At 42.3% G+C, this 18246-nt stretch overlaps 1 protein-coding gene across 2 annotated transcripts; it reads right to left on the bottom strand.

Annotated features, from left to right (window-relative positions):
- Window positions 1-7555: 7555 nt before the first annotated feature.
- ccnb3 (cyclin B3) lies at window positions 7556-17417 on the bottom strand. Of its 2 annotated transcripts, none has more exons than XM_085759663.1 (12): window positions 17275-17417; window positions 16901-17034; window positions 16579-16662; window positions 14379-14491; window positions 14108-14258; window positions 13923-14021; window positions 13699-13791; window positions 10222-10359; window positions 9866-10021; window positions 9616-9765; window positions 8773-8903; window positions 7556-8239 (listed from the first exon to the last, which is right to left on the bottom strand). In XM_085759663.1, the coding sequence occupies exons 2-12, from the start codon at window positions 16982-16984 to the stop codon at window positions 8164-8166; spliced, it is 1275 nt and encodes a 424-aa protein (XP_085615789.1). In that variant the 5' UTR covers window positions 16985-17034; window positions 17275-17417; the 3' UTR covers window positions 7556-8163. The 2 variants fall into 2 exon arrangements, with proteins under 2 accessions (XP_085615789.1, XP_085615790.1); XM_085759664.1 differs by having other exon boundaries at window positions 8026-8239; window positions 16901-17031; window positions 17275-17410.
- Between the last annotated feature and the right edge of the window lie 829 nt (window positions 17418-18246).

Below are 18246 nucleotides of genomic sequence, written 5' to 3'. Positions count from 1 at the left end.
CAGGTGCAGCCGAGTAGCGGACTTGGAGGGAAATTAAATAGTTTGGTAGGACAAATATTCATTTTCTAATCTATTACAACAGGTTTTTATGTTGTATTTTATGTTAGGCAACTTTATTGATTCAGGTTAATCTATAATTTACTCCCTAATAATATTCAAAAAATGTTCAAGGAAAGAGAGGGGAGATATGAGCTAAGAGGGAAAATTAACTTAAAACAACCAAGAATAGCCTAAATCCTAAAAAAAAAGCATGCGTAGGTCTCATAGGTAGGTCTCTGTGGCTGGAGTAAAACTGTGGGATAGCTTGCCAGAGGATCTCAAACAAAGCAAAAACATAACACAATTGATTGATAAAAATAAATTAAACGTATGAATGCTGTAAACAGGATTGATCAGTTGGTTTTGTACTTTTTGGGCTTCATTTGTTAATTATTGGATACTTGTTTCTTTCTGTTACTCTGAAACCATAAGCCCTAATGGTTTTACTGAAATAATGAATTAAAGGCATTTATAAGCTGGATAGCTTCAGCCTACACCTTTTCGATGTAGCCTATGAACTAGTTGAACTAAGTAATGTATTATGGAAGGTTGACTGATTGTGATTGATGTTCGACTGTAAACAATTTGTGCACAAGATTGAATTAAAATCTTCAGAGACGTCCACTTTTACAGGGGCCAACAGTGAATAACTGAGTCAGTGAACTCAGAACATGGAGAGCATTTTCTGAATGGATAGAGGACCATGGTGAAGTGGGTAAATTATTTTTTTCCTTTTCTGCATTATCAGACACACAGACTTATGTAAATTGTGTGCCGGAGTTTGAAGCACAAACAGTAGCTGTGTGATCAGAGGGTTATAGGAACTCGACTGAAGATGAGCCTGAAATCTGACAAAGAAAACTGAGAAATTTCTCTATCTCTATCTATAAAGGAATTTGTTCAGCTGCGCAGCTGAAATAACCTTTCAGAAGTAGTTACAATAGAGGCGAGAAATGAAAGGAGGGCTGGGTAAAGAGGAGTGACAATAACAGACGACTTGATTAATGTTCAGTTTACTTCTAAGGGTTGAAAAGAAGAAGTCTGGAATAACCTCTCTCAGAGGAGGGAACTGTTATGTTATTAAGTATCATGGATGAAAGACCAAAACCAGAGATCTGGACTCTACAAGGAAAAATAACTACCAGGAGTCAAGTGAATAAAGGCTGAAAAGTATTGCCAATGAACTGACATTGATTTTCATTATCAACCAACATGATCAGGTCTTTCAGCGGCTTTATTCACTGTTGTTCTGAAAGGGACATGATTTCAAATTTGTTGTCTCCTCTGTGTACATGGCCTGGTAATTTCAGAGAAACGAATTGTCCACTTGAGATCAATGGAAACCGATGAAACTTTGAGCCAGAAACTCCCAATACTCGGCCCGAGCTTGCCAAAAACTCTTTGCTGCCATGGCAACGAGCCCTCTGAGCCCTATTTGTACTTCGAGAAATACATCAAATCTGCTCCGTGATTGTCAGCATGCAACACAGTTTTGTTCTGTTTTCAACAGGTCAAACTGTGTGGCATGAGAAAACTCAAGGAAAAACAGGAAACAGCAAATTTTAGAAGCTGGAACCATCAAATGTTTGTAAAACAGAACAGTAGCTATTATTATAATAGTTTTGTTTAAAGGTGTACAGAAAAGAAAACTGAATTTGAGCCCACTCTGGATCATAAAATTAATGTGATAACTCATCTTTCAGACGTTGTAGGCCAAACTTTGTGCAAAATTCTATTTTTGAGTAAATCCGGGATGAAAGTGTGTATTTTTTTTTTCGCATTGGATAATGCAGGCGCACGGATTATACGTCAGCCTGCACACGATTCACCAGCCACTGATATTGGATCCGTAATCCGTCATTCAAATGTCTGAGACACGCACACACACACAGAGCTCGGGCTCGCCCCAAACTTTGAATATCCCGCCCGCTCGATAACGACCAATCAAATTTGTTTTCCTTACTCGGGTAAACTCGTGTTGCAGCTCGTGACAACTCGGCGCGACAAACGGGACAAACGGCCATTTCTGTACACCTTTAAGTCTGCTTATAGTGTCAGGTAGTTTAATCTACAGCAACACATCATAATTCATGAGGTTTTCATATGTTTTTGTTTGTTTTCAAAATAACCTGGATTTTAACAGTAATAGTAAGTCGGCTGGCATGTAAACAATCAAAAAATATACGAAGCTGGAGTTAATTATAAAGTTAAAAAGGATGCTGCCTTTACCAGTCAGCATCTTTGAAGGGTCTGTCTCAGATTTATTTTTGTTATTTTTATTTTTTATTTTTTCACTGACATAACAAGCTCCTTAGTGTATTATGATTATGCCCAAACATTAAAATAATAATCACAATACGGCGTTTAGTCTGTGGACTGTAAAGTGTCAACTGTAAAGCTACCATCTGTCTTCAACAACGGCCCAATTAAAGATGCAGAGCTTATTAAGTTAGAGACTTTTAATTGAAAGAATAAATCCAAGTGTGAAATACAAATGAGAATCCACAAGTAGCCTAATAAAGACTTGAGTCTTTAAGTTCCCAGTCTCAAGAAAAACATGCCAGAAAAGCAGCTTTTAAACTCTGCGTGACCTTGTTTTGTTTTCTTCGTTAGTGTCTAAACATGTGGGTCGCCCCGGTCACAGACATTAACTATCATTATTCCATATTTTGTTACACTGTTGTCTTGTGTTTATACCCACTAAACAGTATTAAAGTGACCTTTTAAGATATTGTTAAATGTTCAAACACAGTCACACAGCAGCGTGTGATAATGATGTATTCATTGGCTTTACAGCATCCAGACACTACATTCATATTCATTGAGCAGTTTCCTTTCACAAACAGTTTGACGCACACACAGACACACACACACAATCACAATCACTGAGAGCAAAAACCAGCCAAATCCAAGAAGCGCCATTGTTTTTGGCTCATGTACTGTATTTTCTCGGCCCTCAGTCTTTTCTTCCATCTTTTCTCGGATGAGGTGAGGTTGCCCTTTCGCTCTCTGGAAACACAGCGAGGCCAAAAGACAATTAGCATGCACTCGCATTCACAAAGAAACACACAAAGACAGACAATTGGTATTGCCTTGCTTTTGTTTTTGCAGAACATGCAGTTCAATCCAAGAATCGGGCAGAATACACAATAGAAAAAGGTGGAGAGAGAGTGAATGAGAATAGTTATTAGAGAAATGTGCCTTAATTTAGATCAGGACAGGTAGGCTACACCACAGCAGGCTACATGACTACTTTAAAAGCATCCTTTATTTTAGCTTTATCTTACATAAATTCTAACCATCTCTGTTTGATGCCAGCAAATTAAGTACAATCTGGTACAAAGCCCCAAACCCGGCACTACAATCAGCCAAGCCAGCTCCACTGTGATGAGTTTGTGGGGAAGACTCCAACTGAGCCAATCCCATGCTCTGCAACTTGGAGCCAAAATCCCCCCCAAGTGTTCCTGTAATTAGCTGGGCTCGGCCATTTCAAGCTTTGCAACAAATGTGTCTGAAAGGTCTTTACATTTGAAGGGAAGTCCTTGATCAAAGTAATTAAACGCTTTTAAAAAAATAAAGAAAGAACCAGGCCTTTGGCAGGCTACAACAGAGAGGAAAGTTATTTTCAACCACTGCCAGTTCACAAGCTGACTAACAACACAAACACAAATAAAAGATGCTATCTAAGCTAACTGCTCTGAAATGTCATCTAGGTCCCATGAAGAAATTTATGACATAGTAGGGTGACCAGGTCCCAATAAGCTGAAAGTGGGACAAAGGTGGGGACAACTCCACTGTCCCCACCTTGGCAGCAGACTGGCAGCATATCTCGGCACATTACTGGCTTCTTCACATTGCTGGGGGGGATGTTGTGCGGGACAACCAATTATGCGGGTCTCAATTTGCGTATAGAGCTCACCGTGGATGTTAGGACCAGGTCTGAATGGGACACAAGGCCTGATCCAGAGTTAATGTGTCAAAACCATATACGGTAATGTTTTACAAACTTTGAAATGTTGAGGGGGAACCTTGAATTTGATTTCATGGATTAGCAGAGTTTGTGCAAAGAGCCACATTAGTCTTAAGTTAGACAACGCCCTAAAACATATGAAATGTATGAAAAGCTGGGATGAATGGGGACAGTGTCTCACATGTCACAATTGAAATAAGTCTTTCTTCCACAAAAGTTTCTATCACAAGTTGATTGTTTCGTCACCCAAGTGAAATGGCATCAATTCGACAAGTGGCTCATCATTCAGGGACCAAGTTGTGGCGCTGGGAGCTGCACTTAACAATTTATTCAGAAGCAGACAAACTCATGATTCTGCATACAGAGAGACATGATGATACTTGAGCTTGTAGAAATCCACAAACTGGGCTGTCTTCAGCTTCAAACTGCATTGCGGAGATGTAAGAAATGTATTCCTGACGTTTAGCGACTGTGGAAAGAGAATGAAAAATGGAAATTCCCTCAAAACCAAAAAGAAGCCTTTGTTCTCCGGCTTGTTCAGAACAGTCTTCAACAGCAGTTGCAATTCAGAAATGAGAACGAAACGAGTGCAAAGCTGCTTGTGTCTCAGCCAGCGCCTCCTGGCTGTGCCACGCTAACAAGAGTGAAAGCCCGTTTCCCAGCCCCCCACTGATCAATAGCTCATATGCGGTTTGGCAACGCCAGTTTAGATTCCTATCTGCCCGGCCGAACGGGCACTATCTCCACCAGCACACTTTAATCAGGCTGAGTTATTGGGATCTGTCGCTTTGAGTGAACTGGGGTGAATGAATGCACACACACTCACACAGTCTGGCCAATCAATCACCCTAATTGATCGAGTGAATAACAGAAAGAATGGGGTCTGAAGTCTCGAGGTGCACATACAGCAGTGGAGTGTTTGTGTCTGAATTGAATTGGCAGGGGTCCATGCACTGTATCTGTTTGAGTGTGTGTGTGTGTGTGTGTGTGTGTGAATGTAATCTACAAACTATAGGAAGTTCATGGCAGACGGAGGCTTGTTCTCAGAGTCAGGGTCAACACCTGTAAGATATTCACATTTGGCAATCTAATGTCCAATTTACGCCCCCCAACGATAAGGAGAGTGTCATCCGAACTGAAGCTTGTTGCAAATGATTATTCGTCCAAATGATCCTCAAGTGTGTTGCGTCAATATGATTATTTTACTGATCAAGTCGGAGCCTCCCCAAATCTGATGGAAATACTGTACCTGTAATAGCCAATGAGAGCGAGCAGACCAGGATGTTGCATCTTACAAACATGGCTGCTGACCGAACTAAATGGAAAATAAAAGAAGAGGACCAGCTATTGGAAAGAAGACAACAACACTACTGCTTTTATATTGTCTCATGCAAGACAGACCCGAAGACCAACAAGGAAAAGAGCGTGGGAAGAAAATGTGACAGCGATGGATGTAACATAAGCTTGAATGTGAGATGTGATGGTCACTGGTTTGATTAAGTCTTTTGTCGGTCTCTTGACATCCAGGCGTCTGAACAAGACACTTGTTGGAAAGCCCAAAAACATCAGAAAACAGCCATGTTTAAATTTCCATTTTGAATAACTGTCATTTTCAGCAGAACTACAAGACCGATATTTTGCATTGAAATGATCAGAAATCAAGAGCAAGTGGAGCTTCAAAGACCCGGCGCATTCAACAGTTAGGAACAGGAAAATACATTGTTGAGAAGCAGATGTGTGTTTCAGAGCTGGCAGCAGCCTCCAGGGAACATCAAGCACCAACGCTCACTGTCAAGTAGAAAAACCCACTGCGCTGTGGCCATTAAGACGGGGGAAAAACCCACAGCTGAGCACAATACCATTCAAGTTTACTGCTGAAAGCGTTTGGCAATTACAAGACTAAAGTCTGATGCTGAGGTCTTGTTTCTAACCTTGTAGCAATAGCAAAACTTCACATATCTCCTTGACGATGATGGTTAGCATGTCTACTTGCTGGTTTTCAAACATCTGGCCTGCCACTGGTCAGAAGTGAAACTTCAAGCCTCCGTCCCGGTTCCATCTGAAGACACAAAATCAATTTCCACCCATCCACTCAGCTCTTGCCGGCTGCCGCTCTGGCACGGTAGCTCCTTGAAGAACGAGGATCTGAATCAGAGCTGTCATCTGGTTGACATATTGATCTGGTCAAATCTCTATAAACCAGGAGGTAGTCAACTGCAACTGCCACTCAACTGAGGATTTTGGATAGAAAGCCTCAAGAGTTTGGATTCAGATTAAAAGAAACTATAGAGCAAAGTTACGTTAAAGCAGATATCAGTGGAATGTTTTTGTTAATATAAGTCCTAAATAGTCCTATTTTCCGTCAGCAATCACTTACATGAAGTATTTCAGCCTAAACACGAGTCTCTCCGTCACTCCGCTCTGCTGTAACCCGAGGAGAAAATTTTCCTTGTGGGATACAAGTGTTATCCAATGAGGAGAGAGAACGGCATGAAGGGCTGTGTGTGCAGCCAAGGGATGCGCGTGAATGTGGTGACGTAGCACGAGGACCAATTGATGCCTGACAAGGGCGGGGGCTGCTAACTCATGGTGCGTTCAAGGAAACTCGTACTTTGTGTTTTTCCTTCCTGTGAAGTCATACCAGTTCGATCTGGTACGAGTTCACGGGTCGGAAGTTACGAGTGGCCGTTATAGGGAACTTTCACAGACAACAGGACGGTAAAAACACGAGCTACGGGTTACCTGGAACGCTACCAAGTCGTAGTTGTGACTTGAAGCTGTAACTTACGGTTTCAAAAGCCTGCCTTGAACACAGCATTAGCCGAAACGGCCGTACCGCTGTTATCTGCTTTAAATCTGTCAAGTTGCATCGGTCAGCTGGACGTTCATTTATGGCTCAGTTTGACCCAAAAGAATGAAGAAGTATTAAATATTTAGCTGCTAACAATGAGCAATCAGAACAAAGACTTTAGGACAGAGGAAAAGACAGATTGACAGATGATGAAATGGTGAAAAACAAAAAAAACACCATTATTCACTATGGGAACTGATGCACCTTCACTACACCTGCCATGAAGCTGTAGCGGCTGCTGCTTCCATGTTTCTAAATTTTGACTCAATTCATAAGTCAAGGCGCATTTATGATCATATTACAGCTGAAAACTACTAAATCAGCTCTGAGTTTGTCAAGTGTTTTATTTTATGTCCAGCTACTAGACAGGTTTATATTAGGTCTCATAAACAAACAGGAGGGTGTTTGTCCTACAGGGCTCTGGTATTTCTGTCTAATGAGCCTATCAAAACGAAAATTGAGTGCTCATATATCAAACTTCTCAAATGCACCAGCAGCCTCTGCACAGAAGTATCTGAACCTGTGAGGACATGTGAACCAAAGCCAGACTCAGAGGAACATGGCGCACTACCAATCTCTAGTGGCTGGACAGCAGAACGACATCTTCTATATAAACCAGGTGAAAATGTTCTTCTAACCAACAAAAGTGGATAAAAACTGACAATAAGAAAGGATGAACAACAGTTTTATCAAACACATAAAAAAACATGTCTTTATTTTAAGATTGTGAATGAGAGCCATTTAAAAATAGCACAGCATCATCCGGTCGTCTTTTATACAAATAATTACCATATCAATATTAACATGATAAACACTGTACAACATATGAAAATACACACATGCATGTCTGCTAACAATACATGGAAACCTGTGTGGGCCAGTGCATAATTTATCAATAAAAGTAAGCGTGTACCATCTTCTGCATCTACCATGAGCTTAAAACTTACTCTCTTAACATTATATACTACACAGAGAGTGGGGCTTACAAATTACTAATAAATTAAGACTTTTTTTCTTTTTATCTTCCTATTAAGAAATAACAATAATAAAACGAATGCCGAACTGTGTCCTTGACACTTAAAAAAGTTCATTATTAACAACTTGGTACAAACATAATACACTGGCAAACTTCTTAAGAACAAATGCCCACATTAAAACTCTTCCATCAAAAACAGGATTTAAACATTTATTTCCAATATTATATAAAAGACCAACTAGACTATGTGTATAAATATTAAACATATTAACATTATGTACATGTTTTGTCAGAAGGAAAATGTTTGTTTAAACAGTTCTCCTCACTTTAGTCTTTTTGAAGTAAGGCTTCCTCCAAAACATCGTTGTCGACCAACGGCAGTGACGCAACTTCAAAAAACACCCTGAAAAACATAAAAGAATTGATTAGTATTTAGAACATAATAACAATCTGTTTTATCTACATTAATCATTCCATTATTATATATCACACCGTCTTTAGAGAGTCATTCCTCCACAACTGCTTGAGATTAAACTCAGTCAGCACTTTCTAACAAGCCCCTGTGAGTCACTTACTGTGATTGAAACACATTGTAAAAGGTTAAACGTTATTAAAGATTTAGTCACTCAGTGCAGCATTCCTATTGGCTCCAGTGGGAGTGTCACAGCCAATCAGTGTCTGATTCAGAGGCCTGGCCTTGCTTTGGCTGCATTCTCAACTAAATGAGTTGTCCAGGTGGTTGTACGTTTTTTTTTTTTTACATTATGGCTTGCAGCTTTTACCAAATCAGATAATAAAGACTTCTATACAATATATTAGGAGTTAATAGGCCATAAACATAGACCTTAAATGTTATTACTAAGTGGCATTTAGAATTAGCTGAGGTTGAGTCGATCGTGAGTATGTGCAGCAAACAGGGTGAAGCAGTGGGCTTACTTGTGGGAGTACTTGTTCCTGATGGCCTTCAGTTTATCGTCAGGAGGAGCGCCGAGCATCTGGCGGAGCTTCCTGATGACGGGCGCCAGGTCTGACGTCCGGTAGCCGGAGTGGAACTGCAGGATGGGAGTCTGAGGGAGCGGAGGAAAACCAGAGCCACGTTTGTACTGGTGCCGATTCAGAAACCAGGCTGTATTCAAATATACCCGAAGACAAATTTAAAAAATACAGATTCCCTCTCTGTGTTCAAGTTTTACATAAACCTATCTTTTCTAAATTGCACAAGGAGCTCATTTTGGAGTCGAGCCAGAACGAAATACAATTACCCGTCATCCTTAGTTCTGCTGCTGCAATGATTACTCAAATTTAAAAATGGGAAAACAATTTACATTTAAATCGAAAGGAAAGGGGATCGTTCACAACAGAGCTGCTGTCTGGCTCTTGATGCTGATGACTCAGTGTGGCGCACGCACACACACACACACACACAATAAACTAGATTAAAGTCCACATCAGGCGGTGGGCAGTGCTGGTGCCAGCACCTTAGCTGCTGCACTATTTTTGGTCCTTGAGCAAAAAGTTTCTTCAGTGCCGGAGGGTTTGTGTTTCTACACCGAAGAAATAACTGCAATCAAATTAAGCAACTATCTGGCTTAAAAAAAGAAAAAAAGTCGAAACCACTGGGCAAAATACAGACACCCGGCCAATATCAAAACAGCTCCTGTGCTGCAATAAGACGAGACCATGGAGATATTTCCTACTGCCTGTAACAGCTTCACACAGAAACACTCATTCTATCATGAAAAGCCAACAGCACTGAGTCTGCAGCGGCCTGTGACCTACCCATCCTCCCAGGTCTTTGGTGACCAGCGCCATCAGCAGGCAGGCTGAGGCCAGCACGGACGCCCTCTCCGGGACCAGCTCCACCTCCATCAGGCTCATCTCGCAGTAGAACCGGGCCAGGGTCAGCGTGTCCATCCCCGCGTTCACACACTGCAGAGACAGCGCTCGTTACAAAAAAGGTGCTGTTGCTGTTTGAGAGGCACTTTATGGATTTGGGACAAAAGTGACACTCTCTCTCACACACACACACCTTGGCATATCGTCGGAGGAAGCGATAGGGGATGGGGATGTTGATGTCGAATGACAGCGTCTGCAGGATGTTGGTTTCCATAGAGATAAGCTCCTCCCTCTTGTAGGCGTCATCGCAAATGTACAGAAAGTCGTCGACGCACGGCGGGCTGCGCTCCTGCAGGAAGTGAGGAAATTCACGGGGTAAATCTTTACTGTGCTAAAGATATAAGGCCTGAGGATTATTCACTAAACATGGACACGACTCTGATTTCTCATTTACTTCAAAATAGAAGCAGAGTCAGAAACACTGATAACTAAGAGGAAACTCTTCCTCAGAAGCTCAACACAAGAATCTGACTGATCTTCTATCCTCACCTCAAACTTGGAGGCTATGAGCATGGCGGTGGAGCCGACGAGCTGCAGCATCTCCCTGTGGACGGGCGTCTGGGACAGGAAGTGGTCTGTCATCTTCACCGCCAGGTACAGCGTCTCGTGATACAGCTCGAAGTTCTCCTAAAAAACAAACACACACACAAGCAGGGAGTCGGTTAGAGACAAACAAGAAACCCTGATTCTCTGGTGTCAAACTGAGCGACAACGTGAGAACCATCTTGGTTTTTGTAATTACCTGCATCGAATCTCAACTTCAGTTATTTACTCCTGCTGTGGCTCTGATTGGATCTTCTCTCACTTTAAGCTACTGGCTGAGCTCTTTTAAAGAACTTTAAATCCTAATCTTGGATTTGCACAGTAAATCCTCTTAGTTGTTTTATTACAAATCTACATTTCATGCTGCAAACTAAAATGTTATGCTCTATTTTAGTTTTTCTTTGCTTTTAATTGTATATTTAAAGGCCCAGTGTGTAAAATGAGGGGAAAACAGTGACATATAGCATTCCGATTCTATTATTTATCTATTAAATAATTCTATTGTTTATTTATGAACGTGAAACTCTTGAAACGCAGCGGCGCAAGATGGCGACACGCTCTAAGCAAGACCCTTGCTTTATGTTTATGTAAAAGAAGGCTATGAAAACTAAACAGATTGTATTTTATAGTGTTTATACACTGAATATACTACCAATGAATATATTTGTATCAGATTTGCCAATAAACCTTGACCAATATTACACACTGGACCTTAAAGCTGCCCTGTGGAGTTCTGCTCATTACGAGCCATCAGCCGTGTTTTTTTTCGAGTAGGCTACTGCAACAGTCAGCCTGCGCCGTTCGATGACGTTGAACCCCCCCCTTCCCCCCTCCCTCCCCGAACGGTAAGTGCAGGTAACCAGGCAACCAGGTGACTGGCGAAGTAGGAAGAGAAAAAAAAGTTGTGTTCATTCAGCTTTGGCATTTATTTAGGGATGTGACCTTGTAGCCTACATGTGTAAACGTTTACACGGAATGAAACTGTAAACGTTTAGTAAAAAAAAAAAAAAAAAATCCCTAAACGATATCTAGGCCTACACGCAATTTATTTTCATATTTTTATACATAGGCCTACATTTTGGGGGGGGGGGCTGGGTGAAAAATAGTCCCGCACACTGTCTTAATTTAGAGAAAACTATGATTTAATAAAAATGATGCTGTGACGCGCTTCCCTCCTCCAAAATGTGTGTAAGTGCGTTTTTTCTTGTCTTTTTTTTTTGCGAGCGAGTGTGATGGCGCCGCCACGCCGGGTCAAACATTGCTTTTCTGGTTGCCAAAAAATATTCTAAGCAAATGTAGCCTCCCTAATCACAAACAAATAACCTTAAACGGATTGAAAGGGGTGTCTCGGGACATTAAAGACGGCCGAGGACCGACGAGACGCCTCTGTATTGCTCCTGCCCGGTCTGTCCACTCCTCTCATCCGCACTTCAGCACCTGTCCTGGGCTGCACCGTGTCGGCTCGGCTCGCTCCTCGTAAATGACTTTACTCCTTTTAAAAGTAGTGTAAACAATTTACTGTTCTGATCACTCATACGCGTGTATAGTTAGGCTATACGTTGCATTATTATTAGTTATAGCTACTTCAAAAGTAAAGGACGTTGGAGCGAGCCAAGCTGTAGCCCAGGACAGGTGCTGAAGTGTGGGAGAGGAGGGAGAGACTCGGCTCCGCGGGGCTCTTGCAACTTGCGGCGGATCAGAGAGGGTGGAGGACCGACATGACAGGGGGTCTGGGTCTCCTGGTACCTGTGCGGGCCAGGACCGCGGAGGTCAGCGAGAGGGGGGGTACGGTGGTCGACTCTGAACGCGCTCACCGGGCGGATCTCTCCAGTTACGGTACGGTGCGGTGCGTGTCGGGGGGGAGGGGGGCGGGACGAATCCGCCGTCGGGTCTCCTCCGCTCCGGTGGCTGCAGTGTCAGTGCTTCCACCGGCTGCATATCAGACTAGACAAAAATAAGATAACATGTTCTTCTTCTCTTCTGTTTACCAGCGCTCTAAACCCTACGTCAAATCCGAACGTTGCGTTGCATGCGTAATTCCCTGTGCGACAGCGCGGGAAAGTCGCTCCTCAGAGGCAATTGCGCTCCTGGGTAAACCAGGGACTGTTGTGTGGTGGAGATGCGTTCAATGATCATCCTAATAAGTCGTTTGGCAGTGGCTGCAATGTAACGGACATTGTTTTATATGTATAAACTCCACAGGCCAGCTTTAAAGGCCCAGTGTGTAAAATGAGGGGAAAACAGTGACATATAGCATTCCGATTCTATTATTTATCTATTAAATAATTCTATTGTTTATTTATGAACGTGAAACTCTTGAAACGCAGCGGCGCAAGATGGCGACACGCTCTAAGCAAGACCCTTGCTTTATGTTTATGTAAAAGAAGGCTATGAAAACTAAACGGATTGTATTTTATAGTGTTTATACACTGAATATACTACCAATGAATATATTTGTATCAGATTTGCCAATAAACCTTGACCAATATTACACACTGGACCTTAAATGTTTCAAATTTTTACTATTTTGGGTTTTATTAAAATTTTTAAAACAAATGTACCGTAAATTCCGGACTATTAAGTGCACCTGAATATAAGCCGCACCAGCTAAATTTTAAAAGAAAATAGATTTTGTACATATATAGGCCGCACCTGAATATAAGCCGCAGGTTTTTCATGTTGTAACATGAGACACAGAAAGACAGTACACGGAAGATGTGTGGAACTATACAAGTCCGCTCGCTTTTCCGCTGTTTTGGTTACGCTCCTATCATGTGCATTTGTTGACAACGAAGCCGGCGAAAAATCAATAAATGGGGCGGTGGATAACGTTACATAACATACGATGTTACGTGTGTGTACGAGCGCGTTTGTGTTGCGGTGTGCAGACGAGAGCTGGGACACGGGGCAGCGACCAGGTGCTGTAGTGATGTTGCAAGGTTGGTTTTCAGCCGTGAGACGCCAGGTGAAGACGGAGAGCCTCCGTTCTCACTCGTAACAAGTCATGTAGCGAGTTAAACCATCACAATTACTCCGGAGGCACCAACACGGCATCAACAGACAGTAACATGCCTGGTTAGAAAATAAAACTCTGCACCAAAACGCAAAACCAGTGTCTTCTTCGGCGCATAATCTTTCCCCACATGTCTGTCTCACTAGCACTTCCTGCTAGAGCGCCTCCCGGAGGCCCTTAGCCGGTAAAAATCTATAAATTAGCCGCATCGTTGTACAGGCCGCAGGGTTCAAAGCTTGAGAAAAAAGTAGCGGCTTATAGTCCGGAAATTACGGTATGCTTTTATGCTGGTTTTTTTTTTCATGTTTTGTTTATATGTAAAGCACATTGAGTTGCCCCTTGGTATGAACTGCGCTACATAAATAAAGCTGCCTTGCCTTAGTGAAACCTTTTATTCTGACAAAACCCACCTGCACTTCCACCAACCAGTCGATCAGGATGGACCTCATCTCGGGGTTGAGGCTGGGCTGCTTGGACATGTAGTTACAGAGGACGAACTTCTCCTGCAGACAATCAAGACAAAAAGAAAAAGAGACAAATGAGCCTCTTCTACAAAAAAACAAACCCTTCAAATCTAATAAAAATGCTTTCATCTGCTTTTAGAGTTTATCATTAAGAGTGTCCTTCGGCTCACCTCTCTCTTTTTGAGATAGTCAAAGATGTCCTTGGCGTACTCCGGACACATGTAACTGTCTTCTGAGTTCTCAGAGTCGATGTCAAACTCCTCTGGGATCTTTAAAGTAAATAAAAAATCAGTAAATTTAAGGCGTACAGTCTTCTTTTGAGTCGATGTGTGGAAGTATCTCTCATTTTACGTACCTGCTGTTTCTGGAGGTGTGCTGGCACTTCACGAGCAGCAGGGGGCGCAGCAGCCACAAGCTCCTCCACTGAAGCTGCTGCATCCTTCAGCACCTCCTCCGCCTCCTCACGGGGTTTCTCCTCCACCTCCTCCGAGCTCACCGAGGACGACCTGCAGAGGAGAGACAGCACATCTGTTAACAGGAGAACCTCTGGAGAGGGAGCGGTGAATACAGGAGAGGAAAATAATATGGGGAGAAAGAAAAAAAAAGCTGAGAAATGTTTTGATTACTTCTTTAAGTTGGCTTGATTCTTGGCCGACACGGAGGTGGAGCTCGCTTTCTTCGCCGCGGTCTTTGCCGAATCTTTCTTCCGTCCTGGAATACTGATCTGAACCTTGTGGGCCTGTGAACAGAGTCGAGTCTCATCAAAATGACACAAAACACAACAGAGACTCATGATAAACCATAATGACGCAACAACACAGATATGAAAGTCCATAATGTTTGGGTTAATCATGTTTTAAACACAGTCATGTTATTGATACAGAATGTTTGTGTCATTAGTTGTTATAACTGAGCTTCCCAAAAGTATAAAGATATTTAAACTTATTAAAAAAAAGGGACTGAATTTAATTTCACCAGCAAAAATACAACATCACGTCTCTTTAGTCTGATAAACCACTGAGAAAACACAGTGACATCTTCGAATTTCCCTCTCGAGTGTCGTCTAATCAGACGTGAAAACATGTGAAATTGGTGCCGAGGTGCGTTCAGGAACCAAACTGACTCAAATCACACAGATGAATCTAATCTGCCTCCTTGTTGGCCTCACTGTGGCAGATTTACAGAACAACTAAAACAAATGCGATGCTCGTTTCACACCCAGGTGACGTCGCGCAGCAGGACACATGTTCACACCACGATGCAGAGTCCAGTGACGCGTTCACACCATAGCACAGGGAACCGGTGCACCCATCACTCACACATATGAACACAGAGAACCCCTGAATTAAAAATAAAAGCTACCACAACCCAATACAGGTAAGTGTATGGTGGCCCACTGGGACAAACTTTCAGATGGAACAGTGAACAAACTCCACGTCCACTGAGGCTTCATTAGATCCACTAATGTGCAGCATGTATGCACAAAAGTAATTTCCATGTGTCCACCAGAGCGTTGTGGAGTTGTTGGATTGTGAGGGAAACCAAGAAATCCCATGAGCCTCCGTAGCGTAGCTCTGAGCAGCTCACGGCTCTGCTCCGCCGTTCTAAAAATAGCTTGCACTGACAATTAAAGGTAACGAACCTACTGCAAAAACTATAGGGATTATGGCAATGGGCCAATTTGACAAAAATTTGACAAAATGTTGAGTACCTCAATTTTCACCTGTTGTACTTTTGGCCACTTTTGCTGTATGAACTTGTATTACTTATGTACTAAAGATTATAAGGAATTTGTGCAATGAATCAACTTCCACTGCTCATCATTTAGGCAAAGTGCACAACTGTTCATTTGTGAAAGGAACTTGAGTTGTGATTATAGTTTTGGATTATTCAATCAGTCCGCAGTTGTCCGCTGCGCTCTCTCTGAGCTTTACGACAGCGGTGCTTTTTTTTTTTTTTTTTTTTTAAAGAGGCGAGTCACCTGATGTCAGCATTAAGTTCCTGTTGAGAGGACAGGTGTGGCTACTTTCCTCCAATCATCGGTGAATCTGTGATGAATCTCTGTGGTCTACTGACGAGAGAATTAGTTAGACCTGGCTTGACCAAGCCGCTGCTCCTCAGCCTGGCTCGGCGTTCGTGAACCAATTAAGCCAAGATGCGCTGATCAGACTAGGTCAAGCTGCGCTTGCTCAGTTATCCTGGATTTCTTTATTCTACTTTTGTGCAATACCGAGGTGAAAGAGACTCACTTCATTATGACGTTTGGTTGCCGTGTTAACATCCTTATGTCTATATATCCTCTCTGTCTTTGACTTTTTTTTTTCCTTTTCCATTTAGTCCTTTTTATATTTTGCCCTGATGAGTACTCCTCCTCCATGTTTATAAAATTTTAGGAAGCTTAGACTTCCTCTGAACCAGCAGCTGCCATGTTGATGTCAGGAATCAATAGACAAAAAAAAGGTTTAAAAAAAGCAGCAAGGAACTTCATTTTCAGATTTAGATTTAGGTGATGGCACGTAAATGCACCAGGGGACAAGTGACCTTCAATGGCTGCAGTTTCCTAACTGACGTGATTTGATTTACAAATACCACAGACTAAAATCCTAAAATCTTGTGCAAGAATTTCACAATACCAGCTGGATGTGACCAGACTGACTGACCACAGCGCAGACAAACTGGACCAGAGTTAAAAATCAGTGACAAAGGTCAAGAAATGTAAACTATTTAACCATGAATTGAAGAGTCTATGTACAAGAACCTCCTCCATATTTGAATCCAGTGCTTCATCTCTTTAAATTCACAGGCTTTAAAAACCACAGGTCTTACATTGGTGATGTCGATGAAAGCAGTCCTCTTCTTGGGGGCTCCATGAGGAGGTGAGGAGGACCTTTTCACCTGTGGGCCTTCCTCCTGCAACACACAAACAAAACAGGAAACACAAACCACATGTTACTACGCCCAAATCCCATGCTCCTGCTGTGCACTCATTGAAAAAAATAAAAAATACAACACAACATTAAGCCACTCTTATCGCTGAGAATTTAATCCTCTGTGTGCATTGCAGAGCCTCCATTGTTTACAGCCTTTTCCCATGATAATGAGCCAAGCGCTGCAGAGAAAACACAACGCATCCATGTTGGTTTTTTACCTTGTTTTCTGTCTTGGTCGCATGCAGCTTGGGTATCTTGCTCCCAGCCGGGGCCGTGGCTTTCTTTCCCCGCGGTAAAGGCATCCTTTTCTCTTCACGAAACACAACTTATGCAGCGGCTGCACCGTGTCCTGCTGGAACAAATACAGGGAGAGAAAAAAAATGCACAAATGGCGGGGTTTTTGATTAAAACTGTCCGTTTGTGTTTGACGTTTAGCGGCTTTCGTTTGTAGATAAAGGACGAGTAAAAAACCGGTTAAAGCGAGAACAGTTTCACACGTATTTACGTTTACTGGGTGGGGTATGAGCACGTGAACCGGTTCTACGACGAAAATAACTCAACGAATTCGCTCAAAAATATGTTTTTATCTTACCTTATACTATAATTCTCGTCCTCTCGATGTCGTTGTTTGGTTTTAGGGCCGATAAACTCCGCGTATGGCGCTGTAAATAGTCCAGTTTGCAGCGCTTGCTGCACAGACACGGGCTCAAACAAAAGTGATTCTTCTGCAAATCCAAATCTGCTGCGCTTCGCTCTCATTGGCTGAAATTTGATCTTGGCCGACCAATCAGGGAGTCGCTAGGGATGCCGTTGCTAGGGGGGCGTTGGTTGTATAACAACGGCTCCGCCTGGTTCCTCCAGGGGGAAAATAAACAATGATTACCAAGGTAGAAGAGGCGTTAAAAATAACTAAGCAGACATTTAAAAGCCATCGAATTGAAGTTGGATCTTATTTATTTTTATATAATTGAATTTCTTATATTTAGGTAATGACATTCCACTCGAAATTTTAACACAATCAAAGAAAATAGCCCCCGCCCTCCACGCTACCTTGTGGTTCAAATCGAACAAACCCGAGGGGGAGGAGCGAGTGGAATTTTGAAACGTCGCAGGCACGAGTAGCAGTTTAAACGTCTCTGGGGCTTTTAGTGACGTTTCCCTCTTGTAACTGACTGTGGTGGTGATTATTGTGTCAGGTCAGGACAAAACACACATCATGTGACATAGATTATTTACACTAGTGCACGTGAAAAAGCACGATTACTCCGTCAAACAAGCAGCCTGACCTCTTGCATTCATGCACCCCCTCCCTTCCCCCCATCCATTCAGATACTTTATTTGAACTTATTTGTGTTTTTTTCTATGGTGACATAAAATAAGCCACTACTACAATGACTACTGCAAAAATATGAATAGTACTGGGCCTTTACCAGGACAAAACACACATCATGTGACATAGATTATTTACACTAGTGCACGTGAAAAAGCATGATTACTCCATCAAACAAGTAGCCTGACCTCTTGCATTCATGCACCCCCTCCCCCCATCCCTTCAGATTATACC

Source organism: Trachurus japonicus, chromosome 18 (assembly GCF_045865225.1).
Source record: "Trachurus japonicus isolate A0001 chromosome 18, Traja_1.0".
NCBI lineage: Eukaryota > Metazoa > Chordata > Actinopteri > Carangiformes > Carangidae > Trachurus > Trachurus japonicus.
Note: the sequence above shows the minus strand (reverse complement) of the source record. Positions and strands in the feature narration are given on the sequence as shown.